Source organism: Erinaceus europaeus, chromosome 1 (genome assembly GCF_950295315.1).
Source record: "Erinaceus europaeus chromosome 1, mEriEur2.1, whole genome shotgun sequence".
Classification (NCBI taxonomy): domain Eukaryota; kingdom Metazoa; phylum Chordata; class Mammalia; order Eulipotyphla; family Erinaceidae; genus Erinaceus; species Erinaceus europaeus.
Genome location: NC_080162.1, coordinates 131105291 through 131125325, shown reverse-complemented (window position 1 = coordinate 131125325; position 20035 = coordinate 131105291). Strand labels below are relative to the sequence as shown.

Sequence of the window (20035 nt, the reverse complement as noted above, 5' to 3'; positions counted from 1 at the left end):
ATCATCAATGTTTCATGACTTTGCCAGAAGAAAAGGAAATTGCCAGCTGTTCAATACTTAGATATGTCTGTATTTTTTAAAATTTTCTTTCTTTCTTTTTAAATTTTATTTATTCCCTTTTGTTGCCCTTATTATTTTTTATTGTTATAGTTATTATTGTTATTGTTATTGATGTCGTCGTTGTTGGATAGGACAGAGAGAAATGGAGAGAGAGGGGAAGACAGAGAGGGGGAGAGAAAGACAGACACTTGCAGATCTGCTTTACTGCCTGTGAAGCTACTCCCCTGCAGGTGGGGTGCCGGGGGCTCGAACTAGGATCCTTATGCTGATCCTTGCACTTGGCGCCATGTGCGCTTAACCTGCTGCCCTACTGCCTGACTCCCTAGATATGTCCGTATTTTAATACTTTAATTGAAAACACATTTTTTCGGAACCCAACAATATCTCTGCTCTCAAGGGAAAACAAATCCAGGTCTCTCTGGTGACATCTATTTTTTTTAATTTATTTATTATCGTTACTTATTGGATAGAGGCAGCCAGAAATGGAGAGGGAAGGGACAGATAGAGAAAGAGAGAGGCAGTCAGCTGCAGTACTGCTTCATCACTCATGAAGCTTTCCCCCTGCAGGTGGGGACCAAGCGCTTGAACCCTGGTCCTTGCACATGATAATATGTGTGCTTAACCAGGTGTGCCACTGCCTGGTCCCTGGGACATGTCTTTAAACTGAGATTCTCCAGACTAGATTATAACTGTAAAAGATATTTAAAATAAAAAATTATTTTTTTAGGATTGAAGTTGCTGGCAGTCTTTCTATCTCTTTTGTCTTCTAAAACCCTGTTATGGCTCATAGACATTTCAAACTAGAAAAAAGCTTTAAGATTTCAAAACACAGCCACTGAGACTCTCACCTTGGAGATTAGAGCTCAAGATTTTTAAGTAAAAATAATACAAATCTCACCGGATGCCCCACTGACTGGTTTGCCCAAGGATTATCTTAATACATATCCTCAGTGATCACAGAAATATTAAGTACATACAAGAATATTTTAGCAACTGCTGCTTATGAGCTACTTAGTTTAACAAATTTGAAGTCTTGCTATAAAATCAAAAGATAGAAATTAATGAGAAAATGCTGAGGTTGGAGTTTTGCAATTATAATCAATCCAATTCACTACATTTACTGAACTCTCTTAGTCAGGCATACAGAACTATGAATGATCCTGTTCATGATCTCAAGGATGTTACACAAACAAAGTTTCTAAAAGACAAGGAAAACACTCTCTATGATGAAGGTACCCCACATGCAGAGGAATTAAAGTACTAGTATGGCGAAATATGAAAAGTCTTATAATGGGTGATTTTGAGTAAGTCCTTGAAACTTTGAAGACTTACACATGAAATAATGCTGAGAATAGAATATGCCAAGAAGAAAATGAAATCCAATGCAGCAAGTAAAGAAGCAAATGGAAACCAGAGACAACAGAGGCAATATATCTGGGACAAGTCATCACCACAGAACCATGGATAAAAGATAAATTTGATAATATAGGATACTTTTTGAGACACTTAGAATGTCAATAGTAAATAGTATCTCATTTTGTTTGTTTGTTTGCTTTCAGGGTTATCACCGGGGTTCTGTGACAACACTAGGAATCCACAGTCCCTAGTGGCCATTTTTTTCTTTTTATTTTTCCCTCTTTGTTGCCCTTATTTTTTATTATTGTTGTTATTACTATTGTCATTGTTGGATAAAACAGAGAGAAATCGAGAGAGGAGGGGGAGACAGAGAAGGGGAGAAACAGACAGACACCTGCTGGCCTTCTTCACCACCCATGAAGCAACCTCCCTGCAGGTTGGGAGCTGGGGGCTCAAAACAGGATTCTTATTCTGTTCCTTGTGTTGTGAGTCATGTGCACCTACCCGCTGCACTACCACCGGCCCCCCCCTTTTCCTTTCTTTTTTTCCTTTCCTACTTTCCATTTGACAGGACAAAGAGAAACTGAGAGGGGAAAGGAGACAGAAAGGGAAAGAGAATGATAGACACCTGTATACCTGCTTCACTGCTCATGAGTCATCCTCCTTGTAGGAGGGGAGCCGGTGCTCAAACCCAGAACCTTGCATCTGGTGATAAGAGCTCTTCACCTAGTGTGCCACCAACTGGCCCTGGTACAGAGTATCTCTAAGAATAAAACAATATATGATTTGGGAAAATACATCATGGCATATGCTATATAGAAAGCAAATATGACAATAGCATATACATGATGGATGACACAGTTCTGTAACATAGAATGTCCTCAGTTAAAAAAAAAAAAGAAAATGTTATTAAGAAGACAGTAAGAAAAAAATATCTAAGAATAAAGAGTACACAGATTTGGTCTTAAATTCTGACTACTAGTGCTGGGCTGTAGCACAGCAGGTTAAGTGCACATGGCACAAAGTGCAAGGACTAGCATAAAGATGCCTATTTGATCCCAGGCCCCCACCTGCGGAGGGGTCTCTTCACAAGTGGTGAAGCAAGTCTACAGGTATCTATCTTTCTCTTCCCTTCTCTATCTTCCCCTCCTCTTTCAATTTCTCTCTGTCCTATCCAAAACAACAATAGCAATGACAACAATAACAATAATAACAACAAAGGGAACAAAAATAGGAAAAAAAATGGCCTCTAGGAACAGTGGATTCATAGTGCAGGCACTAAGTACCAGTGATAATCCTAGAGAAAAAAAAATCCACTGCTTTGCTGTTTATAAACTTTTGAGCAAGTTATTTTATATTAGCCTAAAATTCATGAACAATAAATGTATTAGATAACTTTATTTTATTTTTTAAAAAACTGTATTAGTAATTTAATATTGATTTACAAAATTACATGTCAACAGGGGTATAATTCCGTACCATCCCTACCTCCAGAGTTCTGAGTCCCCAGTCCCTCCATTGCAAACCACAGCAGTTCTAAGGCTGCAAACAATGGCGAACTGTTATCTCTACAACTATCTTTCTACATTTGTATGTAATTCCTCCTTTTTGTTTTCCAGGTCCCGTCCTCTCTTCCCCTCAGAGCTACTCATTACTGTATTACAACATCCACTTTTTCCTCCTCTCTCTCTCTGGATCCTGATGGAGCTGGAGTTCAAAGAGGAAGAAGACTAAACTTATTTAAAATGTCCAAATAAGGGAAAAAACCCAAGGTTATTACCATACAGATAGAGGAACTGTTTCTGTTTATCGGAACTGAATGCCTCTTGGACTGGGAAGGTAGCATAATAGTTATGCAAAATGGCTTTCATACCTAATGTTCCTTCCATATGTCCCAAGTTCTATCCTCAGAAATACCATTAGCCAAAGCTGAGCAGTGCTCAGGAAGGGGGTGGGGAGAGAACAAAATATCTAAGGGATCAGGCAGTGGTGTTTAACCATGCACAAAGATCGAAATTCAAGCTGCCATTCCCTACACACAATCACTTTATAAGTTGCAGGTGTCTTTCTACCTCCCAGTTTCTTTTTCATTTCCCCTGTATTATCAAAAAAATAAGTAAATATTTACAAAACACTAAATGCATATTAACAAGGCAAATCACTTGCTAATTCCTCTAAACTTCATTTTATTTATTTATTTATTTATTCCCTTTTGTTGCCCTTGTTGTTATTTTATTTTTGTTGTTATTGTTGTCATCGTTGTTGGGATAGGACAGAGAGAAATGGAGAGAGGAGGGGAAGACAGAGAGGGGAAGAGAAAGACAGACACCTGCAGACCTGCTTCACCGCCTGTGAAGCGACTCCCCTGCAGGTGGGGAGCCGAGGGCTCAAACCAGTGCTTGCGCTTCGTGCCACATGCGCTTAACCCGCTGCGCCACCACCCGGCTCCCTAAACTTCATTTTTAGAGACCATTTTTTCTAAGAAAACGAAAATATAAACAGCAAATATTTGAGGCCATTATAATCATAATTAATGTGACAGATACACCACAATTCAAAGAGTAAAATCCTCTCTATGACTTTATTTTTCAACTTTAAATATACTTTAATTTTCAGGGAGATTTAATTGTCAGAAAAAAAATGTACAGAGAGGAAATGTTTCTATATACCCTGCCCCCTGACAAAATATGTCTCAAGTTCTATCAAAATATGCCCACAAGCCCCATACAAAATGTTTACTACTATTAATAATATTTTGTAAAGTAGATTGGTTACAGCTGGTGAAGCAAACAAATGTCTACAGATTTTATTAAACTTCGCAGTTTATATAAAGATTTACTTTCTATGTTTTCTGAGTTTTGACAAATGCACAGTCATGTGTTCATAATTAGATTATCACACTGAAGAGTTTCCTTTCTCTTAAAGCATCCCCTGCATGTCTTTTTATCCCTCCCTCCACCTAGTCCCCCAAATATCTTTACCATTGATATTTTTCTAACCAGTTTTTAGCTTTATCTTTCCAAAATGTCATGTAGCTGCAATCAAACATAGTCTTTTCATATTGCCATCTTTCACATGGCAATGTGTAATTACTAAAGTTTTCTTCATCTACTACCATAGTCTAAAACCTTTTATTTATTTTTTTGATTTGTGTATTATTTTGCCAACATCTTAATCTTTTCATCAATGTAGCCTGATATGAAGTGTTTGAAGACAGTATTCTCAGGCCTTACTTTGTTCCTCTTTGGTAATGATTACATTATATTCATTTCTTCATACTGATTTGGGTTACACTGAATCTATAGCTCAAATTTTTTTATCAGTCTTGGTAGAAGGAAGTGTCTCACCAGTTTCACATTAATTTTTGTGGCTCTATATATCAAGCTAACTATTGATGAAACTTTATTTAAAAATTGAGAGATTAGTGGTTTTATATTTTAAGAACACACTTTTAATTTTTCTTTCTTTCTTTAATTTTTTATTTTTTGCCTCCATTGTTATTGCTGGGACTCAGTTGAACCTGCACCACAAATCCACTGCTCCTGGAGGCCACTTTTTTTCCCTTTTGTTGCCCTTGCTGTTTAAAGTTGTTGTGGTTATTATCTTGTTGTTATTGATGTCATTGTTATTGGACAGTACAAAGAGAAATGGAGAGAGGAAGGAAAGAAAAGGGGAGGAGAGAAAGATAGACAACTTCAGACCTGCTTCACCATTTGTGAATCGACCCCCCCGCAGGTGGGGAAAGGGGTTTCGAACCAGGATCCTTACGCTGGTCTTTGTGCTTCACACCATGTGTGCTTGACATGTTGTTCCCCCACCACTTTTTAATTTTACAAATACTCATTTAACAACTACAATATGTCTATCACTATAGTAACTGCCATAGAAAATCAAGCACATATGTTGTTAGAGCTGACATCCTAATAAGGTTTGACAGAAGCATAAATATAAGCAAATACATAAACATTATATCAGTGCTGACAAGTGTAATAAAATAGTGAAAATAATAGAGAAATTAGTGCTATTTTATGCAGGATGGCAGATGACATAAGAGTATTGAATTTATATTTCAAGGTGATTCTATATAGATGCTTCAATAGTTTATTAAGCAGAAAACATTTCTTTCCTCTCTATTTTATTATACAGGACGGAGATAAATTGAGAGGGTAAGGTTACATAGGAAGTGAAAGAGAGAGGGAAGTCAGGCAGTAGCCCAGCAGGTTAAGAGCACTTGGCACAGAGGAAGGAACAGAGGAAGAAGAAGGAAACATTCTAGAGGAAATAATAGAAGAAAACTTCCCAGACCTGAATAACAGAAAGAACATCAAGATTCAAGAGGCCCAGAGAGTTCCAAACAGAATCAACCCAGACCTGAAGACACCAAGATGCATCATAGTCACTATGAGAAGTACTAAGGATAAAGAAAGGATCCAAAAGGCTGCAAGAGAGAAACAAAAAGTCACATACAGGGGAAAACCCATAAGATTATCTACAGACTTCTCCACTCAAACTCTAAAAGCCGAAGAGAATGGCAAGATATCTATCGAGCCCTGAATGAAAAAGGGTTTCAACCAAGGATAATATATCCTGCTAGACTTTCATTCAAACTAGATGGAGGGATCAAAACCTTCTTAGACAAACAACAGTTAAAGGAGGCAACTATCACCAAGCCGGCCCTGAAAGAGGTACTAAAAGACCTCTTATAAACAAGAACATCACTATAATACTTGCAATATATCAGAGCAAACAAAAATTTGTTGAACAATGGCACTATAATACATTAAATCCATAATATCAATAAATGTCAATGGCTTAAACTCACCCATCAAAAGGCACAGAGTGGGGGGATGGATCAAAAAACATAACCCAACCATATTCTGCTAGCAAGAATCCATTCTGTCACAAGATAAACACAGACTTAAAGTGAAAGAATGGAAAACTATCATACAGGTTAACAAACCACAAAAAAAGGCAGGAACAGCCATTCTCATCTCAGACACAATAGATTTTAAATTAAATAAACTAATAAAAGATAGGCAAGGACATTACATAATTATTAGAGGATCAGTCAGCCAAGAAGACTTAACAATTATTAACATATGCACCCAATGAGGGACCATCTAAATACATCAAGCACCTACTGAAAGAATTTCAAAAATACATCAACAGTAATACAATAATAGTGGGAGACTTCAATACCCCACTCTCACACTTAGATCAACAAAGCAGAGAATCAACAAAGATACAAGAGAATTAAATGAAGAGATTGACAGACTAGACCTCTTGGACATTTTCAGAGTCATTCACCCCAAAAAACTGGAATACACCATCTTTTCAAATCCACATAACACATACTCAAGGATAGACCACATGTTAGGCCACAAAGACAGCATCAATAAATTCAAGAGCATTGAAATCATTCCAAGTATCTTCTCAGACCATAGTGGAGTAAAACTAACATTTAACAACAAACAGATCATTATTAAAAGTCACAGAATTTGGAAACAAAACAACATACTCCTTAAGAACCACTGGGTCAGAGAGTCACTCAAGCAGGAAATTCAAATGTTCCTGGAAACTAATGAAAATGAGGACACAACCTATCAAAATATTTGGGACACAGCTAAAGCAGTACTGAGAGGGAAACTTATAGCCACACAATCACATATTAAACACCAAGAAGGAGCTCAAATGAACGACCTTAGAAGGACTTAGAGGAAGAGGAACAAAGGAACCCTAAAGCAACCAGAAGGACAGAAATCACTAAAGTTAGAGCAGAAATAAACAATATCAAATATAAGAGAACCATACAAAAGATCAATGAAGCCAAATGTTGGTTCTTTGAAAGATTAAACAAAATTGACAAACCCATAGCCAGACTCACCAAACAAAAAAGAGAGAAGACTCAAATTAATAGAATTGTAAATGATGGAGGATATACCACAACTGACACCACAGAAATCCAGAGAATCATGCAAAACTTCTATGAAGAACTATATGCCACCAAGCTAGAGAATCTGGAAGAAATGGAACAATTCCTAGAAACATATGCCCTTACAAAACTGAACCAAGAACTACAAAATCTAAATGCACCAATCACAGACAAAGAAATTGAAACCGTTATTAAGAATCTCCCCAACAACAAAAGTCCTGGACCAGATGGCTTCACAAACGAATTCTACAAAACTTTCAGGAAACAGTTAGTACCCATACTTCTTAAGGTTTTCCATAAGATTGAAGAAACAGGAATACTCCCTTCCACCTTCTATGAAGCCAACATCACCCTGATACCAAAAGCTGATAGGGACAGAACAAAAAAGGAAAACTACAGACCAATATCTCTGATGAACATAGATGCCAAAATATTAAACAAGATCTTGGCCAACTGGATACAGCAGCATATCAAAAAGATTGTTCATCATGACCAAATGGGATTCATCCCAGGAATGCAAGACTGGTTCAACATCCATAAGTCAATCAATGTCAATCACCACATCAATAAAAGCAAAGCCAAAAACCACATGATTATCTCAATAGATGCAGAGAAAGCCTTTGACAAAATCCAACAACCATTCATGCTCAAAACTCTACAAAAAATGGGAATATATGGGAAATTCCTCAAGATAGTGGAAGCTATATATATCAAACCTACAGCCAACATCATACTCAATGGACAGAAGCTGAAAGCATTCACTCTCAGATCAGGGACTAGACAGGGCTGTCCACTATCACCATTACTCTTCAACATAGTATTGGAAGTTCTTGCCATAGAAATCAGGCAAGAGAAAGAAATCAAAGGAATACAGATTGGAAGGGAAGAAGTCAAGCTCTCACTATTTGCAGATGATATGATAGTATGCATAGAAAAACCTAAAGAATCCAGCAGAAAACTACTGGAAGTTATTAGGCAATATAGCAAGGTATCAGGCTACAAAATCAATGTACAAACATCAGTGGAATTTCTTTATGCAAACACTAAATCTGAATAAGACATCCAGAAATCACTCCCATTTACTGTTTCAGCAAAATCAATCAAATACCTAGGAATAAAGTTGACCAAAGAAGTGAAAGACTTATATACTGAAAACTATGAGTCGCTACTCAAGGATATAGAAACTGATACCAAGAAATGGAAAGATATCCCATGCTCATGGATCGGAAGAATAAATATCATCAAAATGAATGTCTCCCCAGAGCCATATACAAATTTAATGCAATACCTATCAAAGTTCCACCAAGCTTCTTTAAGAGAATAGAACAAACACTACAATCATTTATCTGGAACTTGAAAACACCTAGAATTACCAAAACCATCTTGAGGAAAAGAAACATAAATGGAGGCATCACACTCCCAGACCTTAAACTATATTATAAAGCCATCATCATCAAAACAGCATGGTACTGGAACAAAAATAGGCACACAGACCAGTGGAACTGAATTGAAAGCCCAGAAGTAAATCCCCACACCTATGGACATCTAAACTTTGATAAGGGGGCCCAAAGCATTAAATGGAAGAAGGAGGCTCTCTTCAGTTAATGGTGCTGGGAAAACTGAGTTGTAACATGCAGAAGAATGAAATTGAACCACTTTATCTCACTAGAAGCAAAAATCAACTCCAAATGGATCAAAGACCTGGATGTTATAACACAAACAATCAAATACTTAGAGGAAAACATTGGTAAAACACTTTCCCACCTACACCTCAAGGACATCTTTGATGAATCAAACCCAATTACAAGGAAGACTAAAGCAGAAACAAACCAATGGGACTACATCAAATTGAAAAGCTTCTGCACATCCAAAGAAACTATTAAACAAACAAGGAGACCCCTCACAGAATGGGAGAAGATCTTCACATGCCATACATCAGAGACAAGAAACTAATCATCAAAATATATAAAGAGCGCAGCAAACTTAGCACCAAAAAAGCAAATGATCCAATCCAAAAATGGGCAGAGGATATGAACAAAACATTCACCTCAGAGGAGATCCAAAAGGCTAACAAACATATGAAAAACTGCTCTAGGTCACTGATTGTCAGAGAAATGCAAATTAAGACAACATTGAGATACCACCTCACAACTGTGAGAATGGCATATATTAAAAAGGACAGCAGCAACAAATGCTGGAGAAGCTGTGGGGACAGAGGAACCCTTTTACATTGCTGGTGGGAATCTAAATTGGTACAGCCTCTGTGGAGAGCAGTCTGGAAAACTCTCAGAAGGCTAGACATGGACCTTCCATATGATCCAGTAATTCCTCTCCTGGGGTTATACCCCAAGGACTCCATAACACCCAACCAAAAAGAGGTGTGTACTCCTATGTTCATAGCAGCAGAGTTCATAATAGCTAAAACCTGGAAGCAACCCAGGTGCCCAACAACAGATGAGTGGCTGAGAAAGCTGTGGTATATATACGCAATGGAATACTATGCAGCCATCAAGAACAATGAACCCACCTTCTCTGACCCATCTTGGACAGAGCTAGAAGGAATTATGTTTAGTGAGCTAAGTCAGAAAGACAAAGATGAGTATGGGATGATCCCACTCATCAACAGAAGCTGAGTAAGAAGATCTGAAAGGGAAACTAAAAGCAGGACCTGACTAAATTATAAGTAGGGCACCAAAGTGAAAACCCTGTGGTGAGGTGTAGACATGCAGGTTCCTGGGACAGTGGAGGGTGGGAGTGGGTGGGAGGGATGGGTCACAGTCTTTTGGTGGTGGGAATGGTGTTTATGTACACTCCTAGTAAAGTGTAGTCATATAAATCACAAGATAATTAATATGAGAGGAGGAAAATTAATTGTACGTCTTAAGTTTTTAAAACACAGACTGAGTCGTTTTAATATATAGGATGTGTATTTGATGTGCAGACTCTCTCAAAAGCCTAGACCAAGTAAATCAGAAACAACCAATAGCACAGCTATATACAAGATACTGGGTACTTTACAGCAAAGCCTAACAGAAGGACTTTTCAAAGTTAACCCAATTACCAAATAATGTGATGATAACATTAACTATCGATTGTCTTATTGAACTCTAAGACAGCAGGAACCTCACATCTCTACTATAGAGCCTCTACTTCCCCCAGTCCTGGAACCCATAGATAGGGCCCACCTTCCTGTATGCCTCTCCCAATCCATATCAAATAATATTGCATCTGCCGATCACAACCTAATCAACACAAGGATTGCCACCTCAACATGCTTCAGCTCAGACTGTGTCCAGAGACTTCATGTGTGGAATGACAACCATTCAGCTTCATTACTCAGGTGAGACCTTTCCTTACATGGTATTCTCTAATTACATCCCAGGTGGTTCACTTTCTAACAAAGACCCAAAACCTAGATATACACCAGTTTCTGTGAGAGAGAGCATATGTTCACACGTATCCATAAACTAGGGCAAAATATATACCTGAAAGCAGAATTACACTAGAGTTTGCAGTGAGTACCCCCCCCCAACACTTTCTCTCCACTATTCCAACCTTTGGGTCCATGACTGCTCAACAATTTGTTTGGCTTTGTATGTTAACTCTCTTTTCAGTCACCAGGTTCCAGATGCCATCATGATGCCGGCCAAGCTTCCCTGGACTGAAGACCCCACCAATGTGTCCTGGAGCTCTGCTTCCCCAGAGACCCACCCTACTAGGGAAAAAGAGAGGCAGACTGGGAGTATGGAACAACCAGTCAAAGTCCATGTTCAGCGGGGAAGCAATTACAGAAGCCAGACCTTCCACCCTCTGCAACCCACAATGACCCTGGGTCCATGCTCCCAGAGGGATAGAGAATGGGAAAGCTATCAGGGGAGGGGATGGGACATGGAGATTGGGTGGTGGGAATTGTGTGGAGTTGTACCCCTTCTACCTTATGATTTTGTCAATTTATCCTTTCTTAAATAAAAAATAAATTAAAAAAAAAAAGAGCACTTGGCACAAAGCGAAAGGACCAGCATAAGGACCCTTGGAGCCCCAGGCTCCCGACCTGCTGGGCAGTTGCTTCACAGGTAGTAAAGAAGGTCTGCAGGTTGTCTACTTTGTCTTCCCCTCTCTGTCTTCCCTATCTGAGCATGACATTAATAATAACAACAATAATAACTACAACAATAAAACACCAAAGGCAACAAAAGGGAATAAAAAAAGTCAGAAAGGGAAAGAGAGGAGAAATACCCATAGAACTACTGCACTATTAACAAATTTTCCCATGCCTCCCCCTCTGCTCCCTTTCCCTCCCCTCCCCTCCTCTCCCTTTCCTCTTCTCTCCTCTCCTCACCTCCTCCCTTGCCTCTCCCCTCATCTCCCTTCTTTTCCTTTCTTCTCCTCTCCTCTCCCCTCTTCTCCCCTCTCCTTCCCTCCCCTCCTTGGGAGTATGGATTAATGTTGGAGTTTAGTAACTGCATGAGAAATCCATACTCCCAACAGTATTTATTTTCTTTTCTTTTATATCTCAATTTTTTTTTTTTTTTTTTACCAGAGCACTGCTCAGTGAACTTGGGATTTGGGAACCTCAGGCTTGAGAGTCTCTTTGCATAACCATAATGCTATTTACCCCCCCCCCCCAAGCCCTACCTCTCAATTCTTGATAAGACGGAGATAAATTAAAAAGCATGAGGAAGGTGAGGGTAGATAGCATAACAGTTATGCAAAGAGACCCTCAGGCCTGAGGTTCTAAAGCCCCAGTTTCAGTCCCCTGTATCACCATAAACCAGAGTAGTGCTCTGGTAAAAAAAAAAAATAATAATAAGGAAAAGAAAAAGAAAAAGGAAAAGAGAGGAGAGGAAAACATGAGAATATAATTTTTATTTATTTGTATTTTAAGAACTATTTTTTCTTTTCATAAATATTTTATTTTAGTACCATTTCCTTTTACACTAGCAATATTAACATTCAGGATTGCAAATTTTATGTGTTATAGGTGTAATTATAATTATCAAATAATTAAATATACAATACATATCATTAATAAGTTTTAATACCAACATATATGAATGTCAATTAAATGACCATTTACTTTTTTATAGCATTTTTGTCTTTTATTTGTAAAATGGTGTGGGTTAAAAAAACAAAATGTTTTTGTGATTATGGTATCTCCCCTGCTAACTAAGTATCCACTGTCATCCTTCTTGGACCTGTACCCCCCCAAATGTTTTTAAAACATTGCTACATAAATCAATGATAACTTCTGTATGCTATACATATTGTTTGGCTTATTAGTAAATGCAATTATCAAATTAATATCACAGACACTAATTTTCAAGATGATGGTAAACATATCTAAGTTATATTTACTTCCAAAATACATATAGAATAGTTATAGAACATTTTATGTAATATTGCACTGACTGGCAAATACTTACCATTTATAACTCATTAAATTTCATCAAAACCTCACAAAGATAGTACATTTGACTTTTGTTGACCAAAAATGAAGTTCAAGTAACCATGATTAAAATTTTAATTCCAAGTCAGACAACTAACATGCAGTAGAATTTGAATTTAAGCTCTGGTTTTTAACAAATCCAAGTAATATGATATATGCCATGCATTATATGATACAAAACCAAGCTCTTAAGTACAAAAGAGTCCACAGTTTGCATGCTACTTGTCCATGTGAAAATAATGAAATGTTAGGATAAATAACACATAAACAGTACCTAACAGTTTTAACATTCAAATAATAGTTATTTTTTTAAATAAAACTTAAAAATAGTTAAAATTAAATACAAATTAAAAATAAATAATGAAAGCATTACCTAAAATCTGATCCAAGTCTTTTTCCATTTTCAGGTTCTCCTGGGTCTGGACACAAATTGGAAGCTGTTTTAATACCTCCCTCATTTACTGTGGGGTCAGAATAAAGGAAAAAGAGAATCAAAGCATATATATGACTAGAAAATCATAGATATTAATTGAAACATTTATACAAATAATTTATGTTAATGTTAAAACTATTATTTAAATGCAGTTAAACCTAATTGTGGAACAATATGGAAGACAGAAATGATTTAAATATTTCAATATATAATACTATTGATATTTATATTTAATAATACACTGTTCTGACTATGAGCACATCAATAGTTAACACTATATATTTCTTACTTATTTTCCCTTTTGTTGCCCTTGTTTTTTATTGTTGTAGTTATTATTATTGTTGTTATTGATGTCCTTATTGTTAGATAGGATAGAGAGAAATGGAGAGAGGAGGGGAAGACAGAGAGGGGGAGAGATAGATAGACACATGCAGACCTGCTTCACCACTTGTGAAGTGACTCCTCTGTATGTGGGGAGCCCTGGGCCTTAAATCCAGATCCGTATGCTGGTCCTTGCACTTCACTCCATGTGCACTTAACCTGCTGCGCAACTGCCGACTCCCAAACATTTTATTTTTAATTATTATCAAACTATGAATCCTCTGGAAATGCATTCTCTGGATGTCAGTGCCAGAAATTTCATTAATTATTGTAAGCACAGATATCTATTTGGTTATTTGTTACGTCTAAATTTGCAATGGAAACATAAGATCTTATGGAAAAAGTAAGCCATTGTCATTTCTTGTTAGGTATATAACAAAAGAATTTAACCTGTCAATGTTAACATAACCCCCTGGTGCAAATTATCAAGCATGCCACTGAACTATAAAATGCTAAGAACCAAAATGCTAAGACTTTATCTTTTCACTTTTTAATTTTTTTGTTTGTTTTTTCTTAGCCAGTATACATTTTTTCCAGCAGTTTCTTCAGAACAAAGCATTGCTGGAAGAATCCTTTAATATTTTCAGTGAATGTGGTCACAATGAATAGCTTAATACCCAATATATTTTTAAATGGGAAGTTTATTAAACCAGAGAGTTATGAAACATATGAATGGTATTGATGAATAAATTAAACTTTATGTTGAACTGTAGAACAACTTCTATTATTTTGCTCTAGTCAACTTTTCTGCTCATTTTAAGAAAAAATGATAATATCTGAAAAAAAATGAAGGCATGTACAGTCCTTGCAATGGTTCTATTCAATACTCTGGACTAAAATCATTGTGGAGCTATAAGGAATGAAGATGCCCACCCTTCTCTAGATGTTTACTGTGATTATTTCAAAGCAGACCCTGGTATATCTTGTTTATTTTGTTTTATTTTATTTCAAATATTCTCTTGTTGTTGGTGGTGGTGGACAATCCCTGGCTTCAAAAGCCAAAGCCAGGCTGATTTTTGAAGACAGACAGAGGGGAAGATGGAAAGATATCACAGCAGAGATACATCCCCCAGGGCAGTTAGAGCACCAGGCTGGAACCTCCTTTGCATACATGAAAAAGCAGGCAACCTCCTAGGGATTTAACTAGTTGGAGGTAAACTTTAACTTGTATAGTGCAAAGTTAATATGAACAACCAGTAGATCCATGCAAAATTTACTTCAAGTTGGCCAATATGTTCAAATGAATTTTTATTTATATATTTTAAATTTATTATTATCTTTATTTATTGGATAGAGACAGCCAGAAATCAAGAGGGAGGGGAATGATAGAGGGAGAGACAGACAGACACCTGCAGTCCTGCTTCACCACTCCTAAAGCTTTGCTCCTGCAGGGGGGGACCGCGGGCTTGAACTTGGGTCCTTGCACATTGTACTACTACATACACTCAATCAGGTGCACCACCACCTGGCCCTTCAAATGGAATTTTTAGATAACAATATAATCCTTGCATGATTATGCTCTAACTAATCCTCTAAAAATCATGGCTGTGGTGAAGTTGTAATTTCTCAATTAGATATACAAGTTTGCATTCCATAATTATTATTATTGTCTCCAGGGCTATTGCTGGGGCTCAGTGCCTTCACTACAAATCCACTGTTCCTGGAGGCCATTTTCCCATTTTGTTGCCCTTGTTGTTGTCGTCATCATTATTATTATGGTCACTGCTGTTGTTGGATAGAACAGAGAGAAATTGAGAGAGAGGAGGGGAAGAAAGGGGGTGGGGGGGAGATAGACACCTGCAGACCTGTGAAGCTACACCCTGCAAGGTGGGGAGCTAGGGGTTGGAATCAGGATTCTTATGCTGGTCCTTGTACTTTGCACCATGTACACTTAACCTGCTGCTCTACCACCTGACCCACCCATAGTGATTATTTTTCATGGTGAAACTTTTCTGTTGGAAGCAGACTCTTTTTGGGTCTGTAAATGGTTTTTGAAAAAAGCTGTACTATCCGTAATTTTTTAATGAAAAATTTACCTTCTAACAAAGGATTAAGATTTTTAAGAAGGGAGGCAGGTGATGGTGCACACAGAACACATATGTTACCAGGCTTATGGATCAGCTTTCAAGCTCCCAGTCCACTTCTGCAGGTGGGGAAGCCTTAGAAGCAGTGAAGCAGTGTTTCAGGTGTTCCTCATCTCTGTCCCTCCCTTTCTTTTCACCTTTTTTCTCTGTCTCTATCCAAAATAAAAAATAAAATAAAATAAAATAAAATAAAATATCCTTAAAGAAATTTCACAGTGGTCGGGCCGTAACGCAGCGGGTTAAACTTGTGGCGCAAAGCACAAGGACGGGCATAAGAGTCCCGGTTCAAGTCCCCGGCTCCCCAGCTGCAGGGGAGTTGCTTTACAGGCAGTGAAGCAGGTCTGCAGGTGTCTGTCTTTCTCTCCCCGTCTTCCCCTCCTCTTTCCATTTCTCTCTGTTCTATCCAACAATGATTAACATCAACAATAACAATAATAACCACAACAAGGCTACAACAGGGCAACGAAAGGGGGGGGGGAAATGGCCTCCAGGAGCAGTGGATTCATGGTGTAGGCACTGAGTCTGCTCCCTGGAGGCCAAAAAAAAAAAAAAAAAAAAGAAAGAAAGAAAGAAAGAAATTTCACAGTTTAGTTTTACTTCTTTATTTTGATACAGTATATGACTAATATTACAGAAGTATAAGATAGTCTATAAAGACATTATAAAATAAAAAATAATAAATAATCTTTTTCTACTTGCCTTTAAAAAGTAGTCTGAGAAAATACGAACTTTAGTAATTAATAGCTACATGGGAATGAACTATATACTAATGCATCAGGAAGTGTTGCTGCTCCTTGAAAATATCAACTCAATTAGTATTCACAACAATAATGATGGTACCTACTATTATTATATGCTTCCTGCCAGTGAGGAACGTAAGACATACAATAGTTTAAAAGTGTTCAGAGTTATATTGCTAATTGTTGGCATCATCCTGACTTAACCCTTGGCAAACTGATTTTAAAAATTCCACTCTGCTTCCTTGATCACTGAAACCTGCCTGTCCAGAAAACTCAGCAATATAAACACTAAATAAAATTCAAAACAGCTTTTGTTAAAACAAAGATAATATATATAGCTTCATCACTTTGATTTAAACACAGTTGCTATGTTTTTAACTGCTGATGTTGCCCAGATTTATTTTTTCAAAAAATATCTTTTCATATCTGCAATGAAGGTAATTTATCATATAAAAGTAACAGGAAATTTGTCCTTGTGTTTAATATTATTTATATATTAAAAATTTATGTATTTTAAGGAAATTCTAGTGTGTAATATTTCTCTAATAAGGAGATATAGAAAAATTCCCCATACCTATTGATGTGGGAGTATTCAGTTACTTTTAATTACATAAATTGATCAGTTACACTATCTTTTACTTTGCTTTGTTTGAATAACTTATTGTTATATGAGCATGACTGATTTTTATAAGTTTAATCACATTATATATTGCTCCTTTTTAATTTTTTTCTTTTTCTTTTAAAAATATTGATTCCCTTTTGTTGCCCTTGTTGTTTATTGTTATTGTTGTTGGACAGGATAGAGAGAAATGGAGAGAGGAGGGGAATACAGAGAGGGAGAGACAGACACCTGCAGACCTGCTTCACCACCTGTGAAGTGACTCCCCTGCAGGTGGGGAGCCTGGGGCTTGAACCAGGATACTTATGCTGTTCCTTGTGCTTTGTGCCACGTGCGCTTAACCTGTTGCGCTACTGCCGGACTCCCTATATTGCTCTCTTATATAGTTCACTTAAAGAAATGTTCTTCTCACTTTGATCTTAAAGACTTATTATTTTTAGTTCAATGTGAATCAGTTTGTCTTAAATTAGTGCAATAACTGAGGACAGAATTTATAGAATTCTACAAATCAAATGTATTGTATATACTAGCTGTATATTTACAAATGTATTGTATATACTTTGCTGTATATTTATATATATTACAGAAACTAATTTATAGTACTATATACTGTACAGTAAAACATAATAAAAATTACCTAACTTCAAACTATATTTTTTATTTAATTGTATTTATTTAGTTATTTGGAAAAAGCATAGAGAAATTGAAAGGGAAGTAGGAGGAGGATAGGAGAAAGAGAGGAGAGAGAAAGAGAAAGGCCATTTGCAACAGAGAGAGAGAGAGAGAGAGAGAGAGAGAGTTTTGAGAGCATTTGCAACCCTGCTTGGTCTCATGTGAAGCTTTCCCAACTGCAGGTGGGGACTGGGACTTGAATTTTGGTCCATGACATGGTAATGTGTGTGATCAACTTGATTTTTCACTACCCAGATCCCCAAAGTGTTTTTATTTCTCCCTCTTTTTATTAGGGGGTTAATTATTTACAGTAAAAACTTTTTTTTTATATTTATTTTATTTATTTATTCCCTTTTTGTTACCCTTGTTGTTTTTTATTGTTGTAGTTATTATTGTTGTTGTTGTTGTTGGATAGGACAGAGAGAAATGGAGAGAGGAGGGGAAGACAGAGAGGAGGAGAGAAAGACAGACACCTGCAGACCTGCTTCACCGCCTGTGAAGCGACTCCCCTGCAGGTGGGGAGCTGGGGTTCGAACCGGGATCCTTATGCCGGTCCTTGCGCTTTGCGCCACCTGCGCTTAACCCGCTGCGCTACAGCCCGACTCCCAGTAAAAACTTAAATATACAGGTGCAACCTCTCATCTCCTTTGACAAGTGTCCTGGGAACATTTGCTTCCCTGACCTAGGGCCCCCCTCCCTCATTAAACCCCAATATCCCTTCACCCCATCCCATCCCATTCCTTCCCCAAGATCATTTGATTTGGTGTAACACACCACACCCTGTATACATTTCACCTTGTATTTTTCTCTTACTGCCCTTTATTCTTAAGTACAAATTACAGGTTAATTAAAAAAGTCATGACACATTTTTGCATAGAAAAATGTCAGGAAAAAGTATCATAACTTTTCTCACAACTCAATAGAATGTGTTTATAAGCAGGTTTTTGGAATCATACAGTTTTATACCATGCATCATTTACTCTAAAAGCAAAACTAAATTCTGACAAAAGCTCATCTCACATTGTCACATACATGCAATCACACTGTTACCTGCTTTAGACCTGTCATGTTTGCATCTAAAATTTATTCTACCTTTAAAATACAATACTTTCAAGCCTTATTCTAAACTTTAAAGTCATGGCTCTACTATCCTATCCTATCACACTTCAAAACACAGAGTAGTACTTCTAACTCATTTAGACTCCCCACAGTACTAATATTTAGTCAATTGAGTATTTATTAGCCACTCTGTTATCTCCTTAGTCTATTCTGTTACCACTGGAGAATCAAATGGCATACCTCTTGTGGGATGAATGTATAATATGTATGGATGACATATGGACTCGAAGAAGACAGGAAAAAAAACTGTAAATCTCATTGCTTCTTAAAGATCCTACCTTAGTACTTTAGATGATGATGGAGGAAATATTAGCACATCTACTCATTCATTAAGTTCAACATTTTAAAATATGTTAAAAATGTTTCCACGCTCTGTTTCTTTTTCTATAAGAATTTTATGAATCTGCTTTTTGTTCTTGACAAAGAGCAAGAAGAGTTACTTAGACAACCAAATGTGTCCCATGGAAACTCCTGGCAATTGCTACATCTCTTGTTTATTTTTTTAAAATTAAACTTTAAAGGTTCTATTATGGGAAAACATGCTTTGGAAAAGTATGGATTTTATGCTCATTCTGGTTTTCATTTTACATATTTATTTATTTATCCCCTTTTGTTGTCCTGTGGCTTTTTATTGTTGTAGTTATTATTGTTGTTGTTATTGATGTCGTCGTTTTATCAGACAGAGAGAAATGGAGAGAGGAGGGGAAGACAGAGGAGAGAAAGATAGACCCCTGCAGACCTGCTTTATCACCTGTGAAGGGACTCCCCTGAAGGTGGGTAGCTGGGGGCTGGAACTGAGATCCTTTCCAGGGTCCTTGTGCTTTGTTACTCTGCTTTTTTATTAATTGTCAGCTTCAGTTGTAAAATTTTCTGTATTTTAAAGAACACAGGTGTACCTATGTTTTATTTCAAAAGCAAATGTCAGATTAACCGTCCCTTCCATTGAAAGTATTTTGTCCTCTGTTAATAACTGATACAAAAGAAATGAAAATAATTCTCTGTTAAAACTATTGTGAACATAATTTAAAATTAGTTACTAAGTATTCGAGAGAAATTACAGTATATTGTTGACTTACTATTTTGTGAATAAAAATGGCCTAATTTCCTTTGACTGAAGTGGTTTGTTTATATTTTTATAAACAGCTTTTTTCAATTTATCTTTTTTTTTTATTTGCCTCCTGGGTTATCTCTGG

At 37.0% G+C, this 20035-nt stretch overlaps 1 protein-coding gene across 1 annotated transcript in view; it reads right to left on the bottom strand.

Annotated features, from left to right (window-relative positions):
* CSMD3 (CUB and Sushi multiple domains 3) overlaps nucleotides 1–20035 on the bottom strand; it is a 1712448-nt gene that overhangs the window by 1105942 nt on the left and 586471 nt on the right. Inside the window, exon 9 of the mRNA XM_060195764.1 lies at nucleotides 13168–13255. Within this exon, the coding sequence (XP_060051747.1) occupies nucleotides 13168–13255 (88 nt within the window). The remainder of the gene's footprint in view (nucleotides 1–13167; nucleotides 13256–20035) is intronic.